Below are 11079 nucleotides of genomic sequence, written 5' to 3'. Positions count from 1 at the left end.
TTTCGACAACCTTTATTCGACATCCTTCAGGTTGACTTCTCACTTATCTCCCTCAATCCTTTTGCTTACGCACTCTTGTTGGAGATGCTCAGATTTTCACACTCTGGTCGAAAATTCTTGGCTAACACTTTCATACATATAAAGTTATATAACATAAAATTAAACCAAGACAGAGTCTTAAACATAATTAATAAGATGGACCCATAATTAATAAAACATGAAAACTCTTCAATCTTCAATCATTTTGTAGAGTTCTTACCCTTGACTACTTGCCTATATAAAAATAAAAAAATGGGAGGAGTTAGACCTACCTGTCTCAATGAGTTCTTTACGAAACCCTTATTAGTTAGTAAAGCATGTGAGATAATTTTCTAACAATTAATCATCATTACAATCAGGATAATTCATATTCAATATACGCATATATATATATATATATATATATATATATATATATATATATATATATATATATATATATATATATATATATATATATATATATATATATATATATATCTTACTTGTTTTAATTATCAAGGACACTCTGAGGTGAGATGTCTCATAGGCTTTTTTAGTAGTAAAAATTAATGTTATCTCTCGAGCACATATTCAAAGGCTTTTTTATTTTTAAAACATATAGATAAAAAATAATCAAGAGAGATATCTTGAAACATGACTTCATCTATATCAAATCTTTCTCTTTATTTTGTTCATGGAAAATCATGAACTTTTGTGCGTGTGTGTGATGCTTGATTGTGAGGAACCGTTAGAGTTCTAATTGTACATTGAAATGCATATTTTTCAAGCAGATATTGATCTTAATGGAGTTCAAGACGGAAGCTCATTTGAAAAAAAAAAAAGAGAAAGAAAGCTCTTCTACATTGATGTGGAATTTCATTGTATCCATCAACTTGTTGAAGAAATGATACAAGGCTTGCAATTAAGATTGAGTGAATATTAATGTAATGTCAAGATTGAAGTCCATCAAAAGTTAAAGGTGGAGATCATGTTAAAGATTAAGGTGGTAATTGTGGTTAGCTAAGTTGCAAACTAGAAGCAAGAAATAATATAGCTTTGTTTAAGAAGTTTTATCTTATTTGTTTCATTGAATTGTTGTAACAAAAAATCTGACTTAAATTGTTTACTAAAATATCAAATTGTTGATGATTTACCATCAAAGACTGAATTAAGTGCATTCGAGGATGAAAGTGCCAAACCAATATAAATCATGGTACACTATAAATTATGATGAGAGATTATTTAAGATTAATTAATCATTAAACGCATCGCATTTCTTATTTGAGTTATTAAAGATTAGTTAGTATATTCTTTCTCATTTGATTACATATCATGTGAATCGTTACAATCAACCTTTGATTCGTGCAAAATCTTTTTCAAACAAATTTTCACCATAAAAGCTTCCACACACTTCTCTGACTTTTTAAAAATATTGGAAGAAATTTTGTTTATAAAATTTTATAACTCTATTTATAAAAAAAAAAAAAATTATGACTCAAAATTGAAACTAATTTAAATTTAAAATTCAAAACAAAAATTTATTTAAAGTTTATCTTTTTTAATGACAAAAAATTGTGGGTGATGGCTTACTCTTGTATATTTCAATACGATAATGGTATGACGTAGATAAATCCCTTTCTTCCATCAAAATTGAAACTTTTGTTCCCAAATCGCTTAATCGCTAATCATTCTCTTCATCCCATTCCAATTCTCAGACCAAGCAACTCCGATCCGATTCTCTTCACAATCGTAACATAAACAACGCTTCCTCCCAGGTTCGATCTTTTTCTTTCTTTATCATTTTTTTCATCGATCTATAATCTTGAAATCGATCCAACACAAGTTGAATAAATGTTGAAATTTCTGATTTTTTTGATTAATTGGTTTGGTTGTGTGATTGTTCACTTCAGGTGTGATAAATTAATTTGGGAAGTAGATAGTAGTGATTGATTAGGAAGATTGAAGATGGGGGCAGTGATGTCGAGATTCTGGTTCATGTTATTCCCTGCAAAAGAGTATAAGATTGTTGTTGTTGGGTTGGATAACGCGGGTAAAACTACAACCCTTTATAAATTGCATCTTGGTGAGGTTGTTACTACCAACCCTACTGTTGGCAGTAATGTGGAAGAGCTTGTTTACAAGAACATACGATTCGAGGTTAGCTCACTAACTAGTTTGTCGTCATTTTACTATACTATATGTTTTTGACCTTGCATGCTTCAGTAGTTGTTTTAGAACCATGGGTTTAATTAGTTAGTGTTGTCTTTATTGTTGCTTGTTGAATATACAATATATGGAGTGGTCAAGTTTATAGTTTTAACACCCCCAAGTATGTACTACCATTCATTAATGTTTCTCATTCGGTTAGTTTTGCGTTGTAAGTCAAGTTTGAAAAAAAGACTGTTTCTTTATATTTGGTTGTGGTGTATCGGTCATCAGGGGAATGGTGTTGTCGGTGTAAAAAAAATAAGGAGGAAAATATGTCATTTGTAACACCTGAGTCTAAGATTATGTTGTGAGAACTAACATGATTAGAATCATGAGCAGTCAGTGGTTATAGAATTTGATTGTGGGAGCAATGCAAGTAGGGCTTGAATTTTCTCAATAGTGAGACGTTGTATAGAAGTTTCACATTGCCAGTCTTCATTGCTGCTATAGTTGCAACATGATTGATTGTCTTTCAGGATTTACATCTAGAAGGAAATTAGTGCTTGAAAAAGCAAGTGTACACAATGTGTACATTTCTTTTGTGAGGTGTTCTTGCCATTGAACTTTTTTGGACTACCATGAGATGAGCGACCTCTACCCCGTGTTTCTGGGGTTACGAGATAGTTTAAAATTGATTGCTTGCTAGAATAGTGCAGTCTGAATAGTGTTCTAAATTCCAATTGAAAGTTGCCTTTCCTGTTAGACGAAAGTTAACCACAGCTTATTGATAGTAGGCAAGGGGTCCATCAGGCATCAGCAAGATTTGGGAGCATAACTGTTATTGTCTTATTGAGTCCTTCCAAGACACTGAGAATACAATCACACTCCTTATATCTGCCCAGTCTTTGAAGTGCTACATGGTGGTTCGCTACGCATGTTGGCAAACTAAATGTGTCAGCCCACAGTATATTTAATAGTCTAGAGTAAGCTGTGATTAAAACATTGCTTGCTTAAGAGAGTACTGATCAACATGCATGGATTCAAGATATTCTCACAAATTCACCTTGGGAGATCTATTTTTTTTTGTTGAGATAGGACAAAACTTCAAAGTTCAGATGCACCATCAGTCCAATTGATGTTGGTAGCAATCTCTCGTGACATTAAATGATTCAACCAAGCTACTTGGAAACTGGAACTTTAGCTCATATATTTCCAACATGTCTCAACACTTCCCTTCAAACCAGTGTATAAGTGTCGTCACACTCATCAAGCTTGATACAAATATAAGATATCCTTTGGCCTCAGATAGACTTGTTGAAAACATCTACAAGTTGATCATAAAAATTTACAAAAAGATGTAACAAATAACAATATCCTCATAGACAATCTTCTCATGGAGAAAATCACTCTCTAAGTGTGTAGTTCCTAAGCCTCACATTGGGATAAAGATAGAATTGAGCTGAATAAAAAAAAAAAGGCAGATCAAACAAAGGTTATCCAGTTTAGCTGTTATGGAAGACAAGATTGGATGCAATGAGCTAGGCTGTTGGCTATTGCAAAAGAGACCCGTGGGCTCTAATTTACATAACTTCTAAGGAGTTATTTCGTCCAAATAAGTTCAAATATAGTAAGAGCCATAGCCCAATTTTATGCTTCTGCCTAGATCTAAGAAAAACATTATGCTTTTTTATTTCTCTCCATGAAATAAGAGTCCTTTCAACAAGAACACAATAATCAAAGGCGACTATGGATCTTTAGGACATGTAGACCAATATGCAACATTATTAGTGCGGCTTATGATAGAACACATAGGCCTTATGACACAGATGACCCAATTACATCAACACATTCTAATAGGCCCACCATCTAGTAGGTGGCAGAAGGAGAGTTAGAATATTCTCTGTGATTCTAGGAGAGTTGGTTATTTGAGGGAGGGAGAGCCTTGGTGAGAGGCATTCAGAATTATGGTTGAGTCTGTTAGGAGAGTCCCTCCCTGGTAGAAGCACAGTGCTCTGGTTAGGAATTCTAAACTCTGGGTTATCCTTTCTTTACCATTTTCCACCACTGTAAAGCTCTTGAGCTAACCTTTACGATTCAATAATAACAGCGTCATGTCTTGTAATAGCAAATATTGATCTGAAAACTTCAATTTTAGGATGCAACTTAAATTTTAAGAAGTGTTTCAAAATGCCCCGAGTCTGTGATCTGAAAACGATGAAACAAATATTGCCTGAGACACTGAGTACTAACACGGTCACAACTAATAATAACAAATGGATTAGAAGGAGAAATGGGAAATTCATGAGAGACAAATTGTTATGTTACTGATGAAGTGAAGAAAGGAATACCAACATGGTCACAACTTGTAATAACAAATGGATTAGAAGGAGAAATGGGAAATTCATGAGAGACAAATTGTTGTGTTACTGATGAAGTGAAGAAAGGAATACCAACACGGTCACAACTTGTAATAACAAATGGATTAGAAGGAGAAACGTGATATTCATGAGAGACAAATTGTTGTGTTACTGATGAAGTGAATAAAGGAGTATCTTCAAGGGTAACACTACGTTTAACATTATCCTGTTTTACACCCGAGAAAGAAGCTAATAAATTGTAAGGACGCTCTATCCTTTTTGTACATCAGGAATAATGAAGCTAATAAATTGCAAATACAATTTACTCGGCGGCTAAATAATATAATCTCTTTCCTGAGCAGAAGGTATCATTCATAATATGTCTTATAATTTGGGTTGGGCCTAACTCATCCCTACAAAATCGGCTTGTAAGGTGAGGGTTGCCCCCACTTGTAAACACAACACAGGCCATATCTCTTAGTAATGTGGGACTAAATCCACCCCTTCAAACCCAACACAATGAAGGTGTTGGGGGCTGCAATGAAGGCAAGCCAAATGCCACAATTAAGGCGACTAGGGGCGGATTACAATTAAGGCGGATATTCCAACAAATATGTTATGTTAGTTTTACATTATGGTAAAACAGTTATTCATAGCATGAAAGGAGCTGTTCTATTTCTACTATCAGCTTCAGCTTCTGCATAAATACTTTCATCCTCCGTGACTAATATTCAGATTCTATGACCTGACACAACTTTGTCCTGGACAATTTTTACTTCTTGTGTATCTCTTGTGAGATGCTTGACTACAGGCTGCCAGCTGCCCTATATTCTCTACAATTCTAACCACGGTTTTGGCATTCAATTTTTCGGAATGGTTGAGTGTTTCGGTTTGAACGCTGTTACCTTTTGAATTATCTTAGGGATAATAACTGTTTTTTAGAAAGCACAAGAGTGTGATTTGAGTTTACTTGTTTTGAAAGAGGGCAGGCATTCTCAGTGCTTGTTAGTTTCACTTCTTACCTTAAAAATAGTGCTGCCAACAAAAATTTAGGTGCACAGTTATGCATTACACTCGGCTAAATTTTTCGCTTGCGCGTATCAATAATGTGGTGGATAGAGTTGTTTTCTAGCAATGCAATTTTTTGTATTTTGTTAAATAAAAGTGGCTTTAGGTGTAAGCCTCGCACAAACTTATCTAATTCTAAAATGTTATTTAGAAACCATTTTTTTCAAACTCAATATTTTATAGTTTAATTCTATCATAGTTTATATAAACAAACACTTGACCTTTTAGAATCAACTTTGCTAATTTTCATTTTCTCTTAGTGAAGGGGTTAGTTTTGATTGTTTTGATGATAATCTGTGTATCTATCTGGTTTTAAACTACATAGAGTAAGGAATTTTCCAAGCTTTGCTATTGGGCATGATGAGATATTACTCACTCAAATTTGTCATTCTTTTCAGGTATGGGATCTTGGTGGACAAGAAAGACTCCGGACATCATGGGCAACGTATTACCGAGGAACTCATGCTGTAATTGCAGTGATAGACAGCAGTGATAGAGCCAGAATCTCTATAATGAAGGATGAACTCTTTAGGTTGCTGAGTCATGAAGATTTGCAGCATTCTGTCATCCTTGTCTTTGCTAATAAACAAGATATCAAAGATGCTATGACTCCTGCCGAGATTACTGATGCACTGTCTCTTCACAGCATCAAGGATCATGATTGGCACATACAAGCTTGCAGTGCCCTCTCAGGAGACGGCCTTTATGATGGTCTGGGTTGGATTGCCCAGCGAGTAACCGGCAAAGCATGAGTTTGGGTTGCTGGAAACTAAGGATAACATTTATTTTAATGAACTGTATTGTTGTGATAAGGGACAAAAATATATGTATCATTTATATTTCAAAGAATCAAGCCAAGTTAGTGCGCCAGGATGAATTACTGTGCAGAAAAAGATTATTCAGTAATCTATTAAGTCACACACATATTCCCAAATTGTTATAGAAAGAAGTCTCTGTAGTCTGTGTACTGCATTGCACCTTGGCCACTTCCTTTCGCTGTTTGCTGCTGCTTCCTCTCTTCAATACATCTTATTTTTCTGTCTGTGTTTCCCAACCTTGTTGGCGTTATATAACAGTGATTGGTTTGAAATATTAAATATTTAGTAGTATTTAAAATGGTGAAAAATAACAATTTTTATTTAAAGAAAGAATAATGAGCATCTCTTTTTCTCACTGTCAAGCAAAGGATTACATAAGCACAAAGAATACTAAGCTGGTTCTTACACAATAAACATGGCTTATCTGCTGTAGGAACATCTCCTACCTAATTTTCAAATAAACAATTGATGCTTGAGTTGTAAGTAAAATATCCATCCTACAATTGTAGTAACTTGATTATGCCAGAATATTTCAAGAAATTAAGCCTTAAGAATTTCAACCATCAAAACTTGACCACCATTTCCTACCCCAATTTCACCTGATTCTCCAATCTTTGGTTAAATAGGCACACCCTTTGGAACAATTTGATCCTTGATCCACATGTAAATTGGAACTAGTACATAGTAAGTGGCTGCAATTGCACCAATAATGAGTCTTGAGAGAAACACCAATGGATTTACAGGCTTCTCTACATCCTCTACCTTAGGACCAAGCTACATGAAAACATGCATATAACGAAAAACTTAGTGCTTGATGAATTTTAATATCTAAAAAAGAACTTGAGAAGGGAATGGAGATAGTACCTCAAGGGGAGAGTCACCTGATAAAGGCTTGACACCAGTGACAGAACAGCCCATGATGAGGCCGTGCCGCCGTACACCACGATACCATTTTGGACCTATCCTTTTAAGCTTGACATCTTTGAAACCAGCCTTTTTAAACCATTCAATATACTCTTCCTCCTTAGGGAAGAGCATCCACATGTCTGCAAAGAATTGAGACAACCAAAAAGTTGGGTATACAGGTCCTATAATGCATGCTTTGCCTCCAATTTTTAGCACTCTGTATGCTTCCTTAATGCCTCGCTGTGGATCAGGCCAGTATTCAATACTGAACAACATATAATCTTGCGTTACATTGATACAACAGAAGACAGATAGCCCAATTTGCAGGAAACATAAAGACAATTATCTTACCTTCCAGCAGAAACATATCGGTCGGCATAATCAGTTGGAAACAGAAGTTCTTCTGCATCGCCTTCAACTATCTTACATTCTTTCAACGCTTCCTTCTGCTTAGCCTTGGCCAATTGATGAGGAGACTGATCAAGAATTGTAACATTTTTAGCATCAACATGTTTCACTATACCAAGAGTAGTGAAACCTGTTCCTCCTCCAACATCCACAACTCGCATTCTCCGGTCGTGAAGATCAGCAGGCTCAAGTGCCTCATCTCTCATGTCTTCAGTCCAATGACCTGGATTTATTATATGATCATATACAATAGACAAAAACCTGTAAAACCAAAATGCTTCTTTTTTGTGTTGGATGAATCTAGGCTGAGAAGAAGGCCTTGCCGATGAAACGCTGCTGCATCGCAGAGTCAAGTTTGTAGTCCTGTGTTTGTTATCATATGAAACTGCATTTTTTTTGAAGAAGCACTTTTTGTGGAAGTTAAGATTCACAGAACCTAATCCAGATGCTGGAACTATGCTATTAATCAGCTTTGTATTTTCAGTACCACTAAGCATTAAGGAGGCCATAGAGTGGTGACAACAACAATATGATAAGAAAAATTGTAGAAATTAATAGTAAGGTTCTTCCAAGGAAGTTAACACTATGATGTTTATATCATATAAACAATAAGACATGGATGGTTTGGATTATGTTGCAATATAAATAACTGGATATGCACCACATAATATATTCTAGTGGTTTCTGATTGGATTTGTGACTCTCTTTGTTCCATTCACCACTAAGATATTGCCATCACATGAAAAGCATAGTGTGTTGGATTTTTATGTTTTTTGATATGATTTACTAGAGGCATAGCCAAGGAGTTGTGGAATACGTGACACATCAAACATACCTTCACATATTTTAAGTGAGACATGCAAAAATTTCATTTGAGAGTTACTGCTAAAATTTGGTTCGATAACTTGTTTATGAGATTCAAGGAGTGTTTACTAAGAAAAATTAAGAACAAAACTTAAGTAATGTTCCTTGTGTGTTTTTTCAGTCACTACTAACTAAGCACATTTTAAATATAAATTTAGATGAGCACTTAGACATCTTAGAGTTTTGTTGTAGTAACAAATTAAGGGTATATCAAGACAATATATTTAATAAAAGTGAATTATATTCTATTATTTTTAAAGTTAAAATTAAAATGAACTAAATCAAAATTAAATCAATTGGTTTTATTTTCTAATAAATAATATTAAATGAAATCAATTACATTAATTTGATAAATAATTTTATATGATTTGTTACTTTAAATGATTTTGTATTCTACAACAAAATCAAACCTTATCCCACTAAGTAAGGTCGGTTACAAGGATTAAATTACGCGATAATGTTAAATCAAAATTTATGTTTTTATCCAATTCGTTAATCTTAAGATCTTTCTTATTAGTTCCGGTTATAGTTTTTTTTTTAAGTCTTTTTCTACCTCTAATCATTTGAATACACTCCATCTAATCTACTCTCTTTACAATAGAATTCACATGTCTTCTCTCTATATGCTCAAATCACAAAAATTTATTTTTCACAATCTTTTCTACGGTAATTGTCCCAACATTATCTATAATTGGTGAATGACACAAACAAATACTCTTTTTATCTTAAAATAACTCATCTATTTATAAAAAGAAGTTTATTTCAAAATGATTATGTATTAAAACAAATAATGGATGATAGGTTAAATATAATTATAGTAGAAAATCTTTTGGTACGATGTAAAAGTCTCTCGTGATTAAAGAAGGAGAGAATACTTGTAAGATTAACACTCAGATACTCAAGTCAATGTTTGAGAGAGGTGGAACTATACATGTGTGAAATGAGTAATCCTTGAGTGTGACTCACAATCACACTTATATAAGGGAGGTGATTATAACTGTTTTCGGTTGGTCTGACGTGGATTGCGGGCGATCGTTAGGTGCAAATCAACGATGGAGATGAGGACGAGAGTTGGACTATTATGTGATGTCTTAAGGATAAGATACACTTGTTCGTCATATGATGTGAGTATTGGTTGGATTAGGCCGATCTTATTGGGCCTTTAGATAGCCCAGAGCAGTTGTCCCCTAAGTCCTTACTATCAGTAATGTGGTGAGAAATGTTGATGCTGAAATTTATGAGATTGGTCCAAGCACGAGTTCCATTGAAGAGATATGCCTGTTCAAAGGATAATCCCGGGAAGGGGATGTGGCTTCGTTGTGATGTTGAGTAAGAGGAGGTGGCATTGGGAACACATACTTAATGTTTATTGTGTCATTGAAACACTACTTTGGATAAGGTTTGGGTAAGGTTATTATGTGCCCTCGCGTGCCTAGGGTAGGGGACGACATGCTTAGAGAAATTAAGTGTCGTTACAAGATCGAGACTTCATTTGACCACTAATTATGGATTTTGATTTTCCCTCGACTCTCTACCATTGATCTTGGCGCTCTTTGTACCTATAAATATCTAAATTGATGTTGGTTTCTTCGTTTCAATTTCCTTCTCTTTTGAAAGCTATAAATTCTCTTTTTCTCTTTGTGATTCTGTCGATTTGATTTTACTTTTTGGGCTTCACATTATGTGTTCTTCATCGCTTTGTTCTCCGTTCACTAGAATCTCCAAGGTTATTGTTGAAACTTTTTGGACTTCAAATCACATGTTTTTCGTCACTTTGTTCTTCAAAACCTACAAGAAAATTTAAGGTAAATGTTTCCTATAGTTTTTTTATCTGAGTTGCATTAGTTTTATGAGTTATGAATAATATATGAAACCAAAATTTTCCTTTCATCAACTTGGCTAGTGATGTCAAAATTAGTGATGCATCGTTTTGAACTGAGGAAAATGCAATAAACTAGAGGTGATAAATCCAAATTGTAAATGCACTTTTAGTCTTCCATTTAAATGTTTGTAAATTTTTATTCTCCTATTTTAAAATTTAGTCTTTTGGTCTATCAACTTTATTAAAATATAAAATTTATCTTTAATGACAAAACAGTAGTGATTAGGATTATTTAATTTATTTTTAACATGGTTTTACCTGATTATTTTAAAATTTTTGATAAAAATACATATCCGATTTTTTGATTGATCTATCAAATTTTTTGTATCAGACTTTTGGTATGAGAGAACTTTTTTTAATACTTTTATTAATAAAAAATGAAAAGAAAACATTTTAATCAATATAAATAATTGGGTATATAACTTAGCTGGTAGGAGATAATCTCATCAATTTATGAGAGGGGTATGACTCCTTTGTTGAGATGGGAGGATTGGATGGTATATCCAACTAGAACTAGATGTATACCTTGTACTCCTCATAATACAATCTTGATTATAATATAAAATTATTTTCGTTAAGAATATGACAAAAGTAAACATGGAACCCC

The 11079-nt window shown here is 33.8% G+C and overlaps 2 protein-coding genes across 2 annotated transcripts; one reads left to right on the top strand and one right to left on the bottom strand.

Moving 5' to 3' along the window:
- The first annotated feature begins 1594 nt into the window (after nucleotides 1-1594).
- On the top strand, nucleotides 1595-6580 carry LOC131644269 (uncharacterized). The gene is made up of 3 exons (XM_058914725.1): nucleotides 1595-1796; nucleotides 1932-2178; nucleotides 5993-6580. Exons 2-3 carry the CDS (start codon nucleotides 1987-1989, stop codon nucleotides 6344-6346), a joined length of 546 nt encoding a protein of 181 aa, XP_058770708.1. The 5' UTR covers nucleotides 1595-1796; nucleotides 1932-1986; the 3' UTR covers nucleotides 6347-6580.
- A 130-nt stretch (nucleotides 6581-6710) lies between these two features.
- On the bottom strand, nucleotides 6711-8319 carry LOC131644268 (2-methyl-6-phytyl-1,4-hydroquinone methyltransferase, chloroplastic-like). Its single transcript, XM_058914724.1, has 3 exons — nucleotides 7670-8319; nucleotides 7277-7583; nucleotides 6711-7186 (listed from the first exon to the last, which is right to left on the bottom strand). Exons 1-3 carry the CDS (start codon nucleotides 8233-8235, stop codon nucleotides 7031-7033), a joined length of 1029 nt encoding a protein of 342 aa, XP_058770707.1. The 5' UTR covers nucleotides 8236-8319; the 3' UTR covers nucleotides 6711-7030.
- Nucleotides 8320-11079: the final 2760 nt, after the last annotated feature.

This window comes from Vicia villosa, linkage group LG1, assembly GCF_029867415.1.
Source record: "Vicia villosa cultivar HV-30 ecotype Madison, WI linkage group LG1, Vvil1.0, whole genome shotgun sequence".
In the NCBI taxonomy this organism is placed as follows: Eukaryota; Viridiplantae; Streptophyta; class Magnoliopsida; order Fabales; family Fabaceae; genus Vicia; species Vicia villosa.
This window is presented reverse-complemented; position numbering and strand designations above follow the sequence as displayed.